We start from the raw sequence: 22,487 nt of genomic DNA on the forward strand, positions 1-22,487 counted from the left end.
AGCAGGAAAGAACATCTGGAAACATTAATCAGATTTCAACACCAACCTTAATCCTAACTCTTGGCAGGGACAGAAGATCTGGTCTAGAGGGGTATGCGGTGTGGGAGCAGAAATCAATACTTAAAAAAAGGAATAAAGCCCCTTTAACTTCTGGTAACTTTATGATTGCAGATAACGTTGACTGCTTCTGCCCTACATCAGGACAATTCCCTGACAAGCACCCCTGACTCTGTGTAACAGACCATGACTATTGAAATAAAAATAAAAAATGAGACCTGAAGGGTGAAATTCTCTCTATTTAGTCTGTTAAAATCCCTTTTGGTGATCCAACATATTCACATGCTTTTTCACCTGGCAATAGACCAATGAGGCAGAGAAGATTCAATGTAGGTGCATCAAGCTAGTCTGTGCCTCTTTGCTGTTCTATAGGTGCACAGTATTAGCACAATTGATAGTCCAGATTAAAAACCAGAATTGGCACCCTGTAGAATATGCCAGTACTCTGATTTGCTCCTCAGACCTGTGCGTTTTCACTTTGATTTGAGAAAGTAAAAAAAAAAATACAGGTGATAGTTCTGAGAATGCTAAAAAGACAAATTGAATTTCTAGGGGAACAAGATGGTTTCCCACTCTTATAAGCCTGAAAGGCCCAACAAACTGATGTTCCAGCACTGAATGACTTTGAATTGTCCTTTGATGAAGAGAAAGTTTTCACATATTCAAAGTTTCAGCCTTACAGTCCTTTCTGAAGTATCTGGAAAATGCTAATATTACATTAACAATCAGCTTGTGTCTTGCTGGCTGACCAGTCTTGTTGATCTTACTGCAAAGTGAGATTTCTGTCTTGCTTTTCAGAATCTCAACAGATGGAGTAGATATTGTTTTGGACTGTCTTTGTGGAGAAAACACTGGGAAAGGCCTCAGTCTTCTCAAACCACTTGGGACTTATATTTTATACGGTGAGTGGGAAAAGCCAGGTACATATTTCAAACCTAAAGCTTTGCAAAGCTTAAAAAGCTCTTAAAATCACCCATGCTGCTCCTTCCAGAACTGGAGACTGCCATGCTATGCTTCCTTAATTCAACCATTTTCTTTCAAGGATTTTGGTGAAGCTGAGCACGGACTAAATTATTGAGAAACAACAGGTAGCACAAAAGAAACTACTAAAAAAACCCCTGAAAAATAAATACATGCAAAAGTGAAACTGAACATATATTTCAGATTTTAAATATCTTTGGATGACACAGGAGAAGTGTAGGAGAAAGCTTGGATCTCTCATTCTACACACCATAGGAATCACAGTGTGGCCAAGGAAACTGTAATATAGTTCTTGTGAGACTGAAGCTTGGAGGAAGATGTCAGGAAGAATGCTATGGTTTTTAATTGCCATGTCTCTGAGGAATTCAGGCCCAGACTTCTGTTCACAAATTTCTGTTCATTGGAATGGACTGCTCCACCACATACCAAGCAAATGTCTTTCCTGCAGTTCTGCCAGGTTGCCATGTGTTGATAAAGGAGTCCAAGCTTCTGTAGGACAGCGAATTCTCAATGCACTTGTTAAAAGTTTGTAGTGTACAGTGCATTGATGTTCACACATGTAGGGGTCAGATGAATGTATCTTTGCAGAGGAAAGAACACCTGTGTCATGAGCACTACTAAATAATAGTGTGTCAGAGAAACATGACATTTTACTGCAGAGGAGAGAGCTATAGAAGACTTTTGGTGTTGAGATGTCCATCAGCACTTAACCTGTTCTTGGTTTAGGGACATTTGATAGATTGTATTTGTCATCTCAGAATACTTATACACTTGTAGGTCTTGGTCACCTTTGTTAAGTATTTCCAAAGTATAAGGATGTCTACTAATCTTTTAAACCTGTGGAAATGAAAATTTAATCTTAAATATGAATCATGGAAATGCTTTTACGTATAATAAATGGCCTGCTTGTCAGCATCTACTAAGCTGTGTGTGAATGTGCTCATATTTTACAGGCTCATCTAACATGGTTACTGGGGAGACAAAAAGCTTCTTCAGTTTTGCAAAATCAGTAAGTGTCCCAGTGCTGTGAATCTGCTCTTTCCTCTAACTTTTCTGTAGCATTTTCATCTTTATAATTTGCATTTATCTTTAATAAGTTGTTACTTCTGATATTGCCAAAGAGTGTTTTTCTGCCCACAGTGTGATCTGATGTGTTTTCTTCTGCTGTGACAGGAGCTGGGTCTGTGTGCAATTGCTAGCTATTAGACATGTATCTCTTATACAGCTAAGCTTGAAGTTAGGCTGCATTATTTATTTACTTATGGGAAAATATCATGTCCATAGATATGTATAACAGAACCTTCCTCATGTTCCTCATACCTGAAAACACTGTCAGGACAGTGCAGTGAATTAAAGGAGATGTGTTTCTTAAGATGGGGCTTGTGTCCAGTCATTTCCAGCTTTTCAGAAGTTAGTCTGTACAGAAAAGCATTTTCAGTTCTCTAAGTTCGTTTCAAGTGACGTCAAAGGGATAATGCTGTTGCCTTTGCTCCCTATTTGCTGATGGCAGCAAATCCAAAATGGAAATGTTACCTTTTTTTTCTTCAGTGTACTACACCAACAAAAACCTGCTCAGAAATCCCAGAGATGAAAGAAGAGACAAATATATGAAATAAGCTGCAAGTGAGAAATAAGATAACCAGGAGTGCAAGTGATTGCTTCAGAAAAGAAAAAGACAGAGAAGTCTTGAAGATTTATCATATGATTTTCTGCCAAGAGCTCATTTTCAGCTTCCAGCAGAAACCCCTTCCCAGGAGAAATTACCTTCAAAAGTCTCTATGTAGCTGAGAACAAGATAAATCAAAGATTGTAGCAGGAAGCTATTCTTTGCCTCCTACACTGTCTTAATGATTGTAGTGGCACAGTCTTTGTTGTCATGTGTTTGTGAACTAAAACAAGATAATCTTTACTATGCAAATTGACCCATTCAAATAAAGCTTGCTAGGAAGTGGGATATCAGTCTCAAGGATGTTCTTGGGTTAAATAAGATAGTACAAGGCTTGCTCAAGTATCACAAACATAATAATAGGCAAAAAAGTAAATGGAAGCTGATAAGCAGTGCAGTAGTTACTTGTGAATATTAGAGAAGCTTGCATGACTCTCTTGAAATGATAAAAAAAAAGAGTTGTAAGAAGGGATGTCCAAATTCCTTACTTTTCTAGACCTACATCCTAAAACCAGGTTTCTTCACCATTCTCATGCAGCACAGGTCTGTTTTATTTCTGTGTGTCAGTCAGATGCATACTTTTTTTGCCTTCTCCTTAAATAAAATCCTTATTGCTCCTCTTGGCTGTTAATTCAGATCTTCCAGATGAATTGTGCATCACACCTGCCCAGGCAGTTCTCTTGTGAACATTTCTTGAAAAATGTTTTTCTAACCCTGCTGTTGTTTGCTTTCCAGTGGTGGCAAGTTGAGAAAGTAAATCCTATCAAGCTGTATGAGGAGAACAAAGTCATTGCTGGATTTTCCCTATTGAATCTACTTTTCAAACAGAATCGAAGTGGTCTGGTCAAGAGTGTGATGGACAAACTCCTAAATCTGTATAACAATAAGAAGATCAAGCCTGTGGTTGATTCGTTATGGGCTTTGGAAGAGGTAGGAGCAAAATTTCTTTCCCCATTTAGAGGTTTCTGAAATATATGGACTTCAAGGTGCAAAATTAGACTTAAATATGATTTCAGGTTATTAAAATATTCTGCTTTTTAGTATGTTCACTAGTTGTCTCCAAAGCCCATCACACATTTCTCTGATAAATACTTTTGGAGTTTCGAATGCTTTGTGCAAGGTTGTTGAAAAAAATGATACTAAATTTGCTTTTTCAATCTTAGTAAACTGTTTCTGTTTCCTAAGTGCATGAAACATGGCTAACAAGTGTGGTGTGAAATGCAGACACTGTAATTGAAAACAACTTAAAATCTACTCTGAGGAAAAGATCTAATACATAAGCTTTAGTTTCAGTCTTAAGTTGAGACACTGGAACAGGTTGTCCCTGCCCATGCAGGGGATTGAAACTAGATTATCTTTAAGGTACTTTCCAACTCTAACCATTCTGTGATTCTATGACTTGTTCTAGGAAATTGTGGAAGCCTGGAGGTTTTCAGGAAGTAGTAACATTGTATTGCAGACAGCCAAATCAGAAGTAACTTTTAATGTAAGTTAAATTTGCAGAGTGTAGATTTTTTTTTTTTTTGTTCTTTTTCCCTCTAATTGCTCAGCTCTCCTTAAAGACATGTAAAGAAATGAATATGATCATAGCCTAGGCAAGTATAAGCCTCATGACCAAAGCACTGTTTCTGAGACCTTCATAAGATGCTGATAAATGAACGTGGAAGTCTGGAGAGAAATGAACATATAAAGAAAGTGATTATTGTAGCACTGCCAGATTAGTATTTGTGGTTTATTTGTTTGTGAAGGGCACTGAGCCTGCCCCACCACTTAAGATGTGTGAGCTGTAAGAGTTCTGCTGAATGTGGCTTGTGGTTCTGTCATTGAATGTTTGCTATTCTCAAGGGGCTGCCAGAAAATTCTATCTGTGTCTGAACACCTTAGCTGGTATGACCATGCATCCATGAGGAAACAGTAACCATTAGCCTTAATACATAAATAGTACTGTATTTTATGAAGGTATTGAATGCTCTATGGGTAGGATTTTGCACCCAGCACCACCATTGCCATGAACACAGGTAAGGATCTGGAGTTGTGTGGTGGTGCTCCACAGCCTCCAGTTCTTGGAGCAGGACACACTGCATGTTCACTGGGACTTGTACGTGCCTGGGCCAGGTTGTATGGCAAGGCGTGTGCTGCCTCAGGTCATGCGAATGTGGGAACTGTATGTCTCTTCATGTTATCACTAAATCTGCCTCCGTGTACCCCAACACACCATGTCATGTGGTACAGCAGACAGAAATGGTCCAGGATGATACGGGCTCCATTTGTTCCTTAGCAGCAAAACAGAGAGGAATGACAACTTCCCCAGGAATCTCCTCCTGTTTCTCTAAAATGTCTACCTGAGGCCACAGCATCACTGATAGCAACTCAGTAACACCTTGGGAGTTTACTAGCCCATGGCATGGGAGTGGTATTCATCTTTTTTGCTGATGTTCACCATCAAACTGCTTAAGGGAAGGCAGATGTGATAAAGAACAGCTGGCTCAGGCAAGACAAAATCCTTTGCTATTGTCTGAAAGGGAGAACACTTCGAAGAGCTTTGTAAAATAGAAATGGGATCAGATTTAGGTTTTTGATTTGGGTTTAAAAAATGTAATTATTAAATAAGCTTATGAAATATTTAAAGGTATCTTGCAAGTTCTTTTTAAATATGTACTTTTTAGGTATTGATGTGTAAGAAAAGGATAATTCAAATAGTAACAATAGCTTAAATCTTCAGTGAGGACACAACATGATAAATTACATGTCAGGCTGATCTTAGTAGTCAACACGATGGGAATTTGTTGGAAGACTTCTGTTTGATCACATTTCATCTAACATTTGGCAGTTACACATACCATCCCTACCAGTAGATTGTGAAATGTGTAAATACATCTGTTAAAAAGCACAGTCTGGAAGACTACAGCTCATTTATCATGCCTGCTCACTTTCCATGAACTGTTAATTTACGAAGGAAATGTCTGGCTAGTATCCTCAGGGATGTTGCAGTGCTAGAGGTGTCCTTAGCTAATAGCTCTTTTACTGAGATATTACTCATTTTGAGCATATATTTTTGTGTGTATAAAAATAACATGCAGTGGACCCTCTTGCTACAGGTTCACTTGCTGCATGATAACTCCAAAACTGAGGACTTTATGTTGTAGTGCTTGTGAGAATAGCCAAAAAACCTCCTTCCCCAGTCCCTTCACCCCCTTCCCTCCCAACTAAAAGATTTCATTGGTCTAAAAGCCTGGTATGGTTCCTTGAACAGTGTCTATGTCTAAATACTTTCTGGAGGAGTACATATGTTGAATTTAAGAGTATACTGAATATTACAGAATATTGTAATTGCAACAATACTTCACATTTTAAAGTTTTTTAAGTGGCAGCAATACAGGGTTTAGAGAATGTTATTGGGTTCCTGTTTGTCTATTGCATTGTAGTGTAGGTTAAGTGATGTCAAGGTGATTGTTGAATAATACTCAAGGTAGCAGCATTCAGAAATGGCTGCACAGACTTAGCTTGTTACTATTCCTGTTGAACAACAAAGGTTTACCTGGCTGTCAGTGAGATCATTCTAATTAGGTTACAATCCCTTCCAGTGTTCTGATTTTTCGGTTTTAGGGCCTCACCCAGGGGCTGAAGACAATGGAAGGACATGGAAGGACTTTGTGTTTCACTGGTCTCTTTTTCTTTTTTTTTTTTTTTTTTGTTTTTTTTTTTTTGTGTGTGTGGTTTTTTTTTTTTTTTTTTTTTTTTTGTTGTTTTTTTTTGTTTGTGTGTGTGGTTTTTTGTTTGTTTGTTTGTTTTTTGGATTTATTTTTTTTTTTTGTTAAGATGAGGTTTTACCTGCCCCTTCAGTATAGTCTGCTCAAATTAATTTACTGATTGACTGAAGAGAAAGTGGGACAGAATTTTTTTCTGGATGGAAATTTAAAAGTTACTTCATTCTGTTCAGTGCCTCAGATAATTGCTGACACAAGGGAGATTAGGATCTTGACTACTGCTATGGAGCAAAAGTATTTGCTTTGCTATGTTATCTGTTGGTGTTGGCTTGGGAAGAGTAATTTTTGTCTCAAATTTACATCCATAAATTCTAGTGAAGTCAAGTCTGTTCTCAAGTAGGGCATTAGAGCCATTTTATGATGTTAATTCAAGAAAGATTTGACTAAGAGACAGTAACAAAATCCATAGATATTTGAAAATATAAGTCTAACTGGGAATTACTCATGTTGAGATGAGCAAAGTCCTACAATAAATTAGCTGCTGTTGAGATGCCTTGCTATGTTGCAGCTACTTGTTTATGCACTCAAGTGTTTAAAAGATGAGATAAATTGGAGATGGTACATGATTAAAATACTCTTCTGTAGTAAAAAGCTGATTTTCTGGTAAGATTGCATTTCATTACCAATAATACAATTTAAAACAGAATTAGTATTCAGTGAATATTTGAGCTTTGTCGTTGTTTCTTTGTTAGGAACAACTTATCTAATGCTTAATTTGCACTTAGTATCTCTCCTTCTTTCCAATTAATTTATAGTAAGCATTTATGCATTAGCATTCTCCTGAGGATCTGAGTTTTTGGCTTCACACAGTAGACAACTCTAGATCATTAAGCAGGATGAAAAGTGGAGATTCTCAAAAAAATCCGGTGTGTTGAATAAAAGGTACATGTTGCATTTTTTCTATTAAAATTATGTTTTCGTCCATTTCTCTATCCGCAACAGAAAATATATCCTCAAGGTAGAATGGATTGTTGACATAGAAGCCAGAAGCACCTCTTGAGGTGATTTACAGCAGTTAAAAGTAGCACTTACAGCAAGTGAAACAAAACTCAAATTCTTGCACATGAATTGCTAGATCTGGGCTATTTTGGTCCATATAGTTGACCACTAAGATTGTGGAAAAACATACTGACCACATACTTGCTCTGTGTACCAAAGGATTCATTCCTTTCTTGTCCCTCAAATGATTTAAAGGAGTGCACTGTTACATGGTAATCATGGTATCCAAGACCTGTACTTCCTGAGGGCCAGTAAGAATTATGAAGATACTGAAACCTATGGAATAGAGTTGCTACTTAGTCTTAAAATGGAAGAGGATAATCTGATAATATTACAAGATCAGGCCAGAACTTTGTAGTAGTCTCTGAATTACTGTTATTAGTGATAATGTAATAATGTCTTTAGCAATTCCTTACTTAGCAAATAGTAATACAGCTGTAGCCCAGATCGAGGACCGTAGTGCGGCACTCAGCTGTGATTCAAATAGTGGGATCAAGGCACTAAATTCACTTATGGAACAAGGCCTGTGGATCTTGCTATGAGTGCCAGAGGCATCTAATGACCATCTTGTGGTCAGTGCATGGAATGTTTTTGACTAAAAAGAGCCCTGAACTTTAATTCAGTTTGTAAGGATCACTGCACTATCAGTCACAGTTTTTTTGCTGAATAATTGTAAGAGATGGTGCAGGTCTAGCTGTAAATACTGAAAATAATATTTTTTTTTCATAGCCATATAGTGTTATATTGTGGAAAGACGGAAACTTAACTCATTCTGTGTTAACTCCTATGAATGTATCAATGCTTGCTTTGCCATGTTTGCTCCTCTAGCATTACAGTGCAGAATCTGCTTGTTTTGAGGCTGCAAATACTTCTTTGACAGTCCTTCACTTCAGTTGTTCATGAACTGTTTCCTGATTTACAGGTATTAGCTCTGCATGTACACTGTCCTGTGATACTGCCACAGAGCTCTTTGTTCTTTCTATGTGATAGATTCTGTTCCCTTTGACTGTATAAAATAAACATCTGTAGTTCAAAGTAAACTGAAACATTTTATCTGTACATCACCATTGTTTCTTTGTACACAAACAAGTCTAACACGAATTTAATACAAGCTTTGTGCAGATATCAAAGCTTACAAAATGCAGGGAGCTGTCATACTGTTGTGTTAGTGGTTTCAAAACAGAGATGTGGGGCAAGTATACTGAGAAGCAAAACCTGAGGAATTCAGGGTAGTTTGCTTCTGTTTTCACAACCAAATTCTGCACAGTTATAGACCAAAATATCTTTCACATTTTGGGAAGAGTAAGGGGGAAGCTCTTCAACTTGAATTTCACCTCATTAACATTAAAAGTAATGAACGCAAGTTCAAAATGAGTGAAAACTGAGCCATGAGAAAGGTGATTTTTACTAAAGAGTTCGCAAATAATTTTTCCCAAGGTGCCTGTCTTAAGTAAATATTAATTAAAATGCCAAATCAGTTTGGAGCGATATGCTTAGAGGATTGGTGCTGGAGGTAATTGGGTATTGCAGGGGTTTTTTTCCCTCTAAAACCTTATGCATACCTGATTATGGGATCCTTGCTGCTCTTACATGAATTATTAAGTTCCTACTAAATGCCTATATAGTTTAATTTACTTTTCTTCTCCATTTAATGCTATTTAACAGGACTTCATATAACTTCATATAACTTCAACTTCATATAGAATTAATTCCACTCTTCCCACCTGTGTCAGCAAGTAATGGCATAACACAGTAGGCTTTTTGGCTTCACACTGTTGATGACAATGTAATGTGAGGATGAGAATGAGATAGAGATAGAAAGCAGCCAGACAAGACTTGGGTATAGAAACTGTGACTCCATAATAAGGCCTTGGATACATGATGTTATGAGCTGTTTTAGGAAACTTGTACTTCACTTGTTATGTATGTAAGAAGAAATCAATTATTTTCAATTGCTACATGTTGTTCATAAACACTGCAGGAAATCTGAGCTACATGTATGGAATTTAATTAAGCAAGTGATGTCTTTCAGCTCTATGCTTTCTTCTCTTTTCTTTACACCTTCTGAAATTTAGTTTGTTTTGTCTAGCCTGCCAGTTAAATACCTGCCCTCAAATAATTTTACCATCTAAAGTCTTCAGAATGTTCCTTTGTGCAGGCTGAGAATATTCATGCTACGTACTCATTTAATAGATAAATAATAAAGGACATGATGGATATCTGTACTTGCCTGATCCCATGCAGCACATTAGTGGAAAGATTATGGATCAGCCTGAAAATCTCTTAATTTCCAGTTCTGGCCTCTAACAACCAAGCCCATGGGCTGTCTCAGCATCTCTGTGAGCCTTTGTGGTTCAGTGTCTAGTCCCAAGTCTCAGAATGGCATGTGTTCTGTGGAATTTCAGTAAGCTGTTTCATTTCAGGGGAATGGTATCAATATTTTGAAATAAAGTAGCAGACATAGAAAAGTATTTTGGCAATATTTCTGAGGAACATTGATTTCTGTGTTGAAATGTTGCTGTTACAGGGGTTAGAAATTGACTAGTACAAGCCTAAACCTCTCTCAATTAACTTAAATGCAGCCTGCAGCTACAGCCCTTTTCTAATCTATTTAGCAAGCACTCTGCTAAGAATTAGTTATGGAGATACACAGGCAGAAGTACTTTTCTACAAGGCATGAGACACTGAAAGTTGAAAGTGCAGTGGTGAGTCATGGTACATGTTTGTGGGTCAGGACAGACTGCCATTTCTATTTGTCCTTGTGTGCTACAGAGATAAAAGCTTCCCATAATGGGAGGCTGGAGGAAAACAACATGTAGGCTGGTTCCTGCTGGATAGTGTGAGGGCAAGGGGAAGTAGTCAGGAAAACAATATAGGAAACATTGATAGATTCCACTCAAGGAAGTGTGTGCTGTTAAAGATAAACTAGTCACATGTTTCCAGATAACTAAATTAGCAACAGGAGATGGTACATGGGAAAAACTGGTTTGTCATTTATTAGAAAAAATAAGAGCAAACTTGTTACATGGAGCAAGCTGCTGATTAATTATTGTGAAGAAGAAGTATTTTACAAGAGTGGTCTGCTTACTGAAATATATCAGCTGACTTTTAAGTAATAAATTGGCACATGTTCCTTAGGTATTGAACTGGTATGGTGATACTGTACCCTTGCAAGAAAATGACTGGAGACGTGGATAGGGAGAGCTTTAGAAAAGCAGAAGGGAAATACTTTAGACATCAAGCGCACCTTTAAAAGCACTCCTGTGTAAGCATAACTTCTGGAGACTAGAGTATGTTTCTTCTGTATTTATCTTGATTGTTTGACTCCAAGATGTTTATCTTACACTTCATTTTTACTGTTTGTGTCCTAAAATTTAAGCTGTTCTCAAGAGTCAGGAAAACAGGGTTTCATGGAATCATTTCACTATTCGAAAGGAATTTCTAGGCTCTTCATGAAGTATTAGAGAACAAAAGCTACTTGCTTTTATATGCTTGATCCAAACATGCTCCAAATCTTTTATTTCTACCTGATAATGCAATGAAACATCTGTCTTCTCCCAGTCTTGCATGCAGGTTGATTAAATGTATGCCAATGGATTACATCCACCAACAAAAATCATTTTAAATGGATTCTAACAGAAAGTTTATTATATCTTGTGTTCCACAGAGTTGGGAGTACCACTAACTGACGAGGAATTCTTAAGATTTGGAACAGTGAGTGTTTTCTGTCACTCAGAGAAATAACCATCAGATACTGTAAATGAAAAACACTAGATAAACAGCATGTAATAAAGGGAAAATACTAGAAACTAAGTTTTCAAAAACACATTGAGTTGCTATTTCATTCATGTGCTATTAGTGTATGTCATTTAAGCCACAGAGCCTATGAATGGAACCTAGAATTTTCCTGTGTCAAAAAATTCCACTCATACTTCTTTGTTAATGAGTTAGTTGACTGATTCTGAAATAAACCTCTCAGTTGTTCAAGTTGAACTGTCAGGGACTGCTAAATGTGAGAAATTCCAGGGTCTCATGAAGGAGAAATCTGAGGTTTCATAGTGATCGTTTACATGGTCAGAAACTTGTTTTGGTCTCAGTTCAAATTTAGAAAGACCTATTTTCTCAGGTGCTCAGGATTTTAAAAAGATGAGGTAGAAGTAATGAAGTCTACTTGGTGATGTCAAGAGAGCTGAGAGATGTCATCCCTGTACGTCTGGCACAATACAGAATACAAATAATTCATACTCCTTGCCTTTGAAACAGTCTCATTTTCAGACTGGAAAGATCTCTGAATACTTTGGATGACCTTTTGGCCTCTGATCAGCCTAGTTGCTTTGGTGGTAGGTTTTTTTGTTTGCTTGTTGGTTTGGGTTCTTTTCTGGCTTTAATCTGAATCTAATATCCATTAATCAGTGGATGCCTAGAAAGCTATCTAAGGAGTCACTGAAAAGAATCAAAAGGAAGTGGGCGAGATAAAAATAAGCAAAATCCCTCTGTTTAAATGTGTTAGGTCCATTTTGTCTAAAAGATGTTACATTGGCAGCATTGGTCCCTGTGGCCATCTTCCATGACTGAGCAGAAAGGTTAATAGAGCAGAAGGGAATCAGATGATTTCAGAGACTCACTGGGGTGAGAAACATCAGTAGATACAATGCCTTCAGCATTTCTGCTGTATATTCTAGCTCACATTTTTCTGTTTTGGGGGATTTTGGGTGCTTGGCCTATAAAGAGATAATGTTGACATAAGCTTTTAGCTATAGTAGAAGGATGTTTAGTTGTCAGCAGACACACAGAACTCTGGTAAATTAAATTCACTGGGCTTTTTTTGGTTTTAGAAATGCCTTTCTAAAATGAGCATTTTAGAACTTCTCCTGGGATCTGCTTATCAGTGTATCTATGTAAAAATAACCAAAGAAAAAGCAAATTATTGGTACCATCAGCAAAACCAAGTTTGTTTCTCAGCAACTAATCATGTTGATGACTAGTTTTGGCAGACTGGCAGAATTTGTGGAAGTCTCATGAGTATTAGTAAAAAGTTAATTTCCAGAGTAGTTGTTTTCAATTTATTTTTTTATCTTAATGCTAGTAGTCCAGTTAGTTTACTAGATTCCCTTTACTGCAGAGACCACACAAGTTTTGTGTTTTATTTCATAAAACTTTCCCAATATAATAAAAAAGGAATTATTATTGTTGTATCTGTAAGACTGGTAGATAAGATAATTTTGTAGTTGTATGTAGATAATCTACTTATTAACCAGATGATCCATTACTGGTATTGATTGCAATTAGGAAGGACAGCTGAATATTAAACTTCATGAGTCAACATATCCCACTATTTGAGTCCTACCTTCCCCACCTTGAGATTCATTACTTTATCATAACAACATGGCCCAGTTCCTTACTCTTTAGAGAGCAAGAAAATTAATATCTGAGTCAGTGAAAACAAGCATCTTCCAGGTTTTGCTTTAAGCCCACTCTTGGGGTTTACCAAGAGACACGTGCAGTTTCCCCAAAGGCTGTGAAAATTGGTCGTGGGCACTTAATCAGCAGTAGTTGCAGCACACACTGTGTACAACTGTTCTGATCTCACCTAATTATTGGGCTGTTCTGATTTGGGTTTTTTTCAGTTATCTGAAATATCCAAAATAACACTCGATTTTAGTGCACAACAATCATTAATCAAGACAAATGTTCTCACCTAATGAAAATGGCTCATAGATTCTTTTCAATCATTCTAAACACAGATGAGTTTTCAAAGCAAAATTACTCTCGGGCATAGAGATATCTCTTAGCATAATATAGTCTGAATTTAATGTGATAATTGAGAGTTTTATATGGTATTGCAGTTTAGTAATGATATTATTGCTCATTGCAGATAATGATATAAATGAACACACAGGCAGCAAAGCATATATATTGTCAATACTAAAGGGTTTTTATCTATATTAGCCTGCTATGACTGACTGAATGCAAAGGTATTTTGTAGGGCAAATTTGTATGTTATGATCACTGACTCAGAGAAAACAATACTACAAGAAAGGAATGTAATTAACGAATTTCAAATGAGCAACTGATCTTGTACTGTTTTCATTTTACTGAATATGGTAGTTTGAATCTCAAAGTTCAGGCTTTGAATGTGGTATGAAAGCACACACATTTTCAAGCGTAGGCCATACCTAAATGAAATAAAACTTTGTACATCACAAGAGGCTCCAAGCTTTGGGTTATAAATGCATTCATTTTAGTAGAATAAAGGTGGTGTAGCAGTGAATTCCCTGCCATCAGCAAATGCCAACAAGGTTCGGAAGAACCTGAGTGTTTTTTTTATTGTTATTGGGTTTTTTCCCTCTATTTAAGTACTATAGCTACATCCTGGGTAAAATATCTTATAAATCTTAGATCTTCCTGAGGTAAAAGAGCAAAACCTTGGAATTCTTTAGCAGAAGTAACACAGTGCTGTATCTTTTCCTTCAATTTGAAATGTAATTCAGAATGTTCCTACAGTTAAGCCTACATTAGCCTAGCGCTAGCAAAATGTGTGCTTTTGAAGTTCTTGCCTATTTTCCTGAGTGACTGTAGCTAGTATAGATGCTGTTTGCTTTTTTGGTGCATCTATGCATGCAAATTTAATTTAATTAGATTAGAAACTGTCTCAGCTGAATCAGTGATATTCTATCACATGAATATTTCTACTTTAACTTCCATCCTACCAATAACATGAAAAATTGATTTCAGTTGTTGCAGTGTGTAATGCTAAGATAAATGTTCACACATGAGCTTTAAACCTGTTGTAAACTAAATCAATTTTTATAGCAATCACATTGGTACAATGCTTACGTGGAGTTAAGCTCTTTAACATAGGCTTAGGCTGAGACTTTTTTCACAGTGTTAGAAGAAATGTTAAGTAATAAAGGAAATAGGACTGCAAAATACATTGTAAAACTGTCAACTAGCAAATAAGATTTATTCAAATACCTTTCATCTTACGTAGACGAACAATTTAAAACTTACTGTACAGTGATATAGCATGAACTGATGATGAATCATACTCTCTAACATTACAAATGTATTACAATTTAATATATCCATGGGTTTTCGTTTTGTCTAAGTGTAATTTTAGTTAAGTTATGCAGTGGCACTGAATGGTAGGATCTGACTTACAAAGCTTACTGAATAGTTAAAAACCACGATTAATAATTAGACTGCTAATCCTCATGGTACTACTTTCTGAAACAAACAAAATATATATAAGAAATCAAAAGAGAAATATTTTCTCAGTTTGATCTTTAGAGATTTTTTGCATTTACTTTGAGTTTCAAGAATTTACATAATTATTTCACAGATTAAGGAAGGTTTTTATTGGAGAGAATCCATTGTTATGAAAGAACATGGAAATTGTTCTCAAAGATGCAGCATTAATGTGCTCTTGTAATCTGATCCTAGTTAGTGGACTTGTACATCAAGCTTCATAGACTTTGGAAAAGATAGTGTCAAGGCTTTTTTATGATTACATCTTTACTATCTAGAAGACTGAATGTTTGTTGCATTTTATAACCAGTAATTTAAATTCCCATGGTTTGGGTTAGTGGTTCTGGAATAGAGTGCAATTTCTTCTCCACAGTGGTAATAAAGTAAGGCTTTAAGTTATTTCAGATAAGTAGACTGGTAGTACAGACGCTTCTAATTTTTTTGTTACTGATTTTCAGATCCCTTATTGGGAAATAAAGCTCAAAAAAGAGCTCAAGGAAGGGTCTGAGTAATATATAATAGGTCTTTGGGAGTAAAAATATTTGATTTGTTCAAATTGTTTAGAAAATATGATGAAAAGTTACAGTGTCAGAATTCATGTTGGTCACAGGTTTTGTGCATGACTTCCTAAAAAAATCACCTGGCATTTTAGAAGGGTACAGGAAGAAGCACGTGTTTTCATGGGACAGGAACTTATTACAAGATCCAAGAAGTAGAATAAAGCTGGGCACAGTCAGAAACCCATATTACTGCAAGACAAAGAAAAGAGGCCATGACAGGGAAGTTTAAGGGAGGGGGGGAGGGGTTTAAGAAAAAAAGAAGAAACTACTGTGATGCAGATTGTAATGCTTTAAGTTTGGATTTGAAAGAGTTGGTGAGAAATACTAAAATAAATAAATACAATCAGTTGTGCTAGTAAGCTGTGGAGGAAAGGCTGTTGTGCCCAGAAACCCCAGGAATCGGGGCCCCACAATCCCAAGGGTTGCTGAAATGAAGCAGGGTCTTTCAGAAAAGAGCCTAGTAGTTGGCATTTCATTTCTATTGGTGTAACTGCATACATGTACAAAAAAAAAAAAAATTGGTTCTTGATAAATATATATTCAAGAATCACCTAATACTTTGCAAGCTGGTTCGTTGGGTTCCCCACCCCATTCTTCTCACCCCACTCTCTCCCCCATCTCACTCCACCCCCCCAAGGGACAACGTTTGTGCCCATTTGCCCAGAAGCAGAGTTAATACACAGATCTACTTGGAACGTCTTGCAACTAGTTAGCTTAGAGGCAATTCAGAATATGGTGTCAAAGCAAAGATTCTTCTGTCTTTAAATAGTGTCCTGCAAGTGTCTAGACAGTCTATGTGAAAAGCCATGGTTCTGGAAGTATTTCAGACTTGGAGTTCTCATATGGCTGTGAAACAGCACAGTTCCAGAAAGACCGTCTGATCTTTCACTTGTGTGTGTGGAGGGATCTCTGTTTGCCAGATTCCCAGAGGAGTAAGCAGGCAGGATTGCTGCTGCCTGGCTGTGCAGAGGGGATGAACAACAGCCACCTTCTACAGTCTAGGCATTATAATTAGAAAGACAACAATACAACACTACACAAAGCAGTATGTTTATCATTGCATATTCTGGCAAAGGAGGGGGTGGGTGGAATTTAATGACACTATTACAGCATTCTTATGCGAAAGAGAACTGAATGAGACATACTTGTGGGTTGGTGTATTTTTTTCTCCAAATGTTTTTTCAAACAGATCACAAAGCAACATTGCTGAGGCAAGAGTTAATAAACTGATGTCATGGAGCCTGATAGTAAATAACATAAAATGTCTTTTTTCTTAATTGCTTAGTGATGAATCATAAAATTTATTTCCTGCCATAAATTGTTATAAAAGATTGTGATGGAATACAGGAATATACCAAACTGAACATTGTGTATTAAATCAATTTAGGCAGGAGACTGTTGCATCTTAAACAAATACAGAAGGCCTGTTTCTTTTGCCTGCAACTGCCAAAACTCCTTTGCAGCCAAAGGAATTTTCCCCAGTGGACAAGCTGCTGCTGTGGACCAAACCACACTCACTGGAGCAGAATCTGAACCACTACACTCTTCAATACCCCAAGGTTCAGGAGTGCCTGAGGCATCCTGGTGTGCACAGTTGGCTCCAGCTTACTCTAAGATGTTATTTCTCAGAATGGAGAAAGGTACCATAAAGTTGACCACTTCTGAGCTCCTATACTCCTGGCTTTGATATGCTTAAAGTCACCTTCCCAGTGTAAATCAGGCCCATACTATCATAATTTCTACCAACAATCCCAAAGACTCAGACAGCAGCTGGGAGTCAGTGGCTCAGGGACATAGCAGTAACCAGGAGTGTGGTGTAGGAGGGATCCCCCTTTGGTCAGGGGATTTGAGGAACTTCTAAACTTTATCACAGTAGTTCTATATCCCTTCCATTAAACACTGTGACATCTTCAGACTGGTTAATCTTGGAATAGGGTCAATATGATTGTTTTGTGCTATGGACTGGACAGACTGCTGCTGAAGATTTGGGTCTAGGAGTTTCGGCTTCATTGCTACTCTAAAAGAAATTCCAGCATGGATTTTTGAAGCTTCATCCTGATTCACAAGTTACAGCTTTTCTGCTTGAGTGTGTTCCAGGGTTTTCTTCACCAAATATTTATTCTTCAGAAACAACCCTTGATGTTGAAAGTAATAAGGTAATGATTTCCCATATTAATGCAGGAAAATAAATCCCTTTTTCTTCAAGGTTATGTTAGTAACAAGTGATAATGTGAAAAGCTATGCTGTGCCAGCTTAAATCAAAAACAGCTTTCCTTCTCACTCTGCAGGTTTTTCTAAGATAATACACATAATCTTATAGAGGTGTTCTCTCTGTAGCACTTCACTTGCAACCAAAATGCTGGTCTTTAACTTTCAAAGTGCTGAATACTCCTGAGCTGTTCCATCTTGCTGGAATTCTCTGTGTTGATGGATCAAACTTCAAGGTCTTTTCTCTGCTTTTACTATGTGGGAAAGCTCCCACCAAACTGATAATCTAGACACTGCTGTTTAGTACTTCTAAATATTTAATTTGATGTTGGCTCTGCCTTTTTCCTGCTTTATCCCTGTTGACTCCATAAGTAAAAGCTGGCAGGATTTGGCTCTGTTATTTTGAAATTACAAGGCTTTAAATCTCTCTTTCTTGGAATTTTACTGAGGCAAAACAAATACTCATTGACGTCAGCAGGGGCTTATAGGAATAAGAAATGCACAGTGCTGCAGCTGTGGTTCTCTATTTAAAAGATGTATAACTTAATAGATACGTTCAGTAGCTGAGGGAGGACTCAGTTAGAATTTGCCTGTAGCACCCGTTTTATTCCTTTGACATTTTTCTCATCTTGGATCTGGTTTTCGTCTTGCTGCCATGGCAACATAGAGTGGGGCTGAGAGGACTCTAGAGAAAAGGTCTCTCTTGCTGACAGGCTGCAGAAGGGAATAGAGGCCAGAGCTGCTGTTTGCAGCTGTGAATGGCAACGGAATAATGAATAAAAGTACTTTCTATTTGCATGTATGCAGGCAAATCATTGGTGCAAAAGTTCAGCATAACAGAGCATAAAAAGGTGAGTTGGAGAAAATAATTTTTTATTTCAAACGAATATTAGCAGGATAAAATGACATGTTATCTTTACAGCAAGGAAATAGGAATAGATCGTGTTCAAAATCCTGTAAATATTATGCTTCTTTTTAATCTGTCTTGCAAGATGCTGCATACCCCCAGCTTCCAGGAGAACAGAGTTTGAGAGATCTCTATAGAATTAATAGTGTAAGAGAATTGGCCTGAAAAAGAGAAGGATAATCCATACCAGTTGCAGATGGAGATTTTTCAGCCTCCCATATACCCAGCTCCCATGCAAACAGATAATTGTAGGACGTTGTCTCAGCAGTTAAGTCAGTTAAATGCTAGAAGCACTTTTCTGCTAGGTATTCTGATATACAGTGCAAGGAAAATATTTCTATCATGAATGCAGATCATTCCCATGAAAGCGTCTTGTGGTCAATAGAAGTTATTCTGTTGCTTCCAAGTTAAATAACCCCTACTAGCAAAAGGATAGTTTTGTCCAAATAACTGCATCTGTGGTAGGGTAATTGTAAGTAATCACAGTCAGGCAAAAGGCTTTGCTACAAGAGTTTGTAAAGAAGGCTTATCCTGAGAAAGGAAAATACTGTCAACTCATTAAAAATAATAATAAAAAGCACTAAGAAAAAGTCAGATTGTTTCTCATGGAAATATTACTGCATTAAATCATGTTGCATAAACACGAGAAAGACATTTCAAGATTAGTGAGGATCAAATATGCCAGCAAAACAACAGGACTACATTTTGACAGATGTAACTTTTGCGAGCAGAAGGACAAAGTCATTAGTGCAAAGAAACCCAGTGACTGCCCTCTGTGTGTGTGTCACAGGTTATCCAGAGAGCCTGTGTTCTGTCCCTTCTCTTAGCCCAAGCCCTGCTAACAGGGCTGTGCCAAATGTAGCCTAAAAGGGAGATTTACTTCCCATGCCCTAATGCCCCTGCAAAATCTACATGGATTAGTACACCAGTTCTCATTTCTCAGAGCTGCCAGCAAGCTAACAAATTGTTATCCTTAGTTTCTTGAGTATCCTCCCTTCCAGAGACCACAGCTACACAGATATAATCCAGAAGACAGAGACTACATTATTTTTCTTCATAGGGAGAGCTGTGTTCAGTTTTAAAAGCCATATATGCCAATGACATGAAGGAAAACTCTTCTGGTCTGAGAATTAGAATGCAGCTCACAATTCATCTTAAAGACAGCTTAGATTTGTAATAGACCACAGCAGTGATTCTGATTATAAAAATCATGTTGCCTCATGGCACTAACGAAAGCTGTAGTATTAAAGCTTTGTTTATGCAGTATCTCAGCTAGAATAGACTGCAGTATGAATCTTTTTCTTCATTACCATATACAAATGATGCTTAAATAAATGTTATTGATATTAGTGTTTGTAATTCTAATGGACTCATTTAAATAGTGGTTGTTATGGAGAGCAACAGAACAGAACAAGCCCTAGAATGAAAAATGGGCAAGTTTTTAATTCAGATTATTCTTTCATAAGCCTGAACAAGATTTGGATCATTACTTGTGACACTCAGGTTGCCAAAGTAACCTTGACTAGCCAGCTGATGTTTGCATACCACATGACACGATCACCATGGAGATCCTGTCCATGTGATTTTGCAGACATGATGCCGTTGCAGGCTTCTCAGACACACGGCGGAATTAATTATTGGTAAGGAACACTCTTGCAGAGTGCTTTTTGTCAGGGAAGCAGTGCAGAAGCAAAACTTCTGCTTATTGTTGTAGCTGCATATAGAGGAGTAGGGCAAGGTTAAGAGGAGGAAGCAGTCTTGGCTTTCATAAGGAAAATACCGAGTTCTCTTAAAAGAAAGCTCATGTTTGACTGAGATGGGAGGAGTGTTCAGAAAGTGCTGGCCTGTGTGAAAACTCTGTTTGAAGGATATTTATTTACAAAATGTATGCTTGAGTAACTAACAATACTATTGGTATTCTTTTACAAAGTGAGATTTTTATTCTTTCCCAATATCCCCCCCTCTCATTCACATGCAACCTAGTGATGTCTGGGAAGTTAGACCACTGGAACAGGGAGTGGAATTTGGAACAGGGATTGAAATTAGTTTGTATACACAGACTATTGCAAACTCTTCTCAAAAAATAGCTGTTGTGCTGTGCATTTCCCTTTCCAATTAGTTTTTTTTCCTGAAGTAAATGTATAACTTTATTAAATAAATAAATTTATAAAATTCATTATATTACTGAGCTGAACAGTTTCGTAGGGTCATGAAAGCATTATGTTTTGGCTTTTCCACTAGGAAGTTTTTCCATGCCATATTGCCTTCATTGTTTCTCTGCTAAACATCCATAGTATTAACATGGGTATAAAGCCCCCAATGTGTTATATTGGCATAGCAAGCAGTTCAGTGTTCCAACTTTGCAGTGTCTTTATTTTACTCCTGACATTGGTTCCTTACAAGAGCCAAATACAGAAATGGATCATTATGTTTAAAATAACATCCAAAGGCTTGAAAATAGCATCTGTTTCTTAGGCAGGCTGCATTTATCTTTCATGCTTTGAAATGGTGCAACAGATAATTAATAATACATTTTCCACTTACTTTTTCCTACATTTATAAAGCAGTAGATCAGTTAACATTGTTGGTTAACGTAAGTGCCTTAGGTTGACTTTCAAAAGATTTGAGGCTGGAGGAGATGAGCCTAACTGAAGTAGAATAAGAAATTTTAAAGATGACACAAGATCTGAAGTTCTTGATACTTTTGAGGAGTAAGCCAAGAGACACACTACAGTGGTGTTGTAGAGGATTCAGTACAGTAATCAAACTTTATACTCGCAGAGTACAGCTACCATGAAGTTTCTTATAGAACATTCTCTGACTTGTAACATGAAGACATTTCTGCTTTTACCCTACTACCAAGGTTTATTGACAATAATTGTTGCTCTTCTCAGTATGATACACAATACAGATGGACAGAAATGTCTCTGATCCAAGGGAAGCTCTGAGATCCCAACCATAATGTCCCCTCAAGCAAACACACTTGAATAGGCTTTTTTATATCAGGCTTTTGCCTGCTTTGTGATTTATATATATATATATTTATTTATTTTTTTTTAATCCCATGTATGTATCAAGACTTCTTTGAAGAATTATTTTGGTAGCACTGGTAACAGAACACCTTTTAATGCTAACACAGTGCAATGCTTCTGTACTTTACCACTTAAGCTCTTTATATTTTCTATTTCTTGCCACTTTGCTTGGGTCCAGCAGAGTAATATGAGGAAGGAGCTTGTAAAACACTAAAATTCTCATTTGCCATAATAACTAGCTAAGTGCTGCAGATTTTCTGAGTATTTCTCACAGGGTATGGTAAGCATGACTTGTAAAGGACCTTGAGGTGCATTGATCTTTCTAGACCATGTTTTTTGTTTTACAGATGACTTCCTTATTGCATAGTTTATCTTAATTTCCAGATTCACTGTCACATCTGAAGAACATTTGAATGAGGATATGTCCATGACTGTACCATTTGTGGAGCTGAAAGGGATGGGAGAAATATACTTGTTCAATATTGTTTCTCCAATTATAAATGCATGTTCCCTAAAGTAAATGCAAATTGTCTCAAACTGAGTTAAAAAGTTTATTTTCCTGCATTTGTTATAATTTTCCACTAGACTGAACAGATAGGGGAAGATGATTCTACTTAAAAACTGTTTGTCAAACCAAAATATAAACCCCTTTTGATCCTTGCTACTGGAAGAGATTTATTTTGAATCAAACTTCCACCACTTCAGAGAACCTCCAGTAAATTCCAGGATATCCACATGCCTGACTGTTAAGCCTACCAGTTAAGCCTGGGGCTGATTTTAACCAAATGCACAGTGGTTTTCTGTCTTCATTGGTAACATGCAACAATTCAGACACAGACTTCCAAGAGCTCCATGCTGCTCTCTGCACAAGGCATCACGCAGCACTTCACCGTTCGTGTGAAGAACTAACTGCTTTTATTTAGTCTGCATAGAACAACTTCAGCCTTAACCTTATTTGCATAGCAAAGAAGGTTTTTCATGCTCTCTGTAGTATAAGAGGGAATGGTTTTAATATTCAGCCACCTTGGGAAACAAGTAGTTGCAGTCTTGGTTGAATAAGTG

General features: G+C 37.1%; 1 protein-coding gene across 1 annotated transcript in view; it reads left to right on the forward strand.

Moving 5' to 3' along the window:
• VAT1L (vesicle amine transport 1-like) overlaps window positions 1-22,487 on the forward strand; it is a 42,922-nt gene that overhangs the window by 16,407 nt on the left and 4,028 nt on the right. The window contains exons 5-7 of the mRNA XM_010006244.1: window positions 856-959; window positions 1,992-2,047; window positions 3,440-3,634. Of these exons, the coding sequence (XP_010004546.1) occupies window positions 856-959; window positions 1,992-2,047; window positions 3,440-3,634 (355 nt within the window). The remainder of the gene's footprint in view (window positions 1-855; window positions 960-1,991; window positions 2,048-3,439; window positions 3,635-22,487) is intronic.

The sequence above is a fragment of the Chaetura pelagica genome, unplaced genomic scaffold (assembly GCF_000747805.2).
Source record: "Chaetura pelagica isolate M959 unplaced genomic scaffold, ChaPel_1.0 scaffold139, whole genome shotgun sequence".
Taxonomy (NCBI): Eukaryota; Metazoa; Chordata; class Aves; order Apodiformes; family Apodidae; genus Chaetura; species Chaetura pelagica.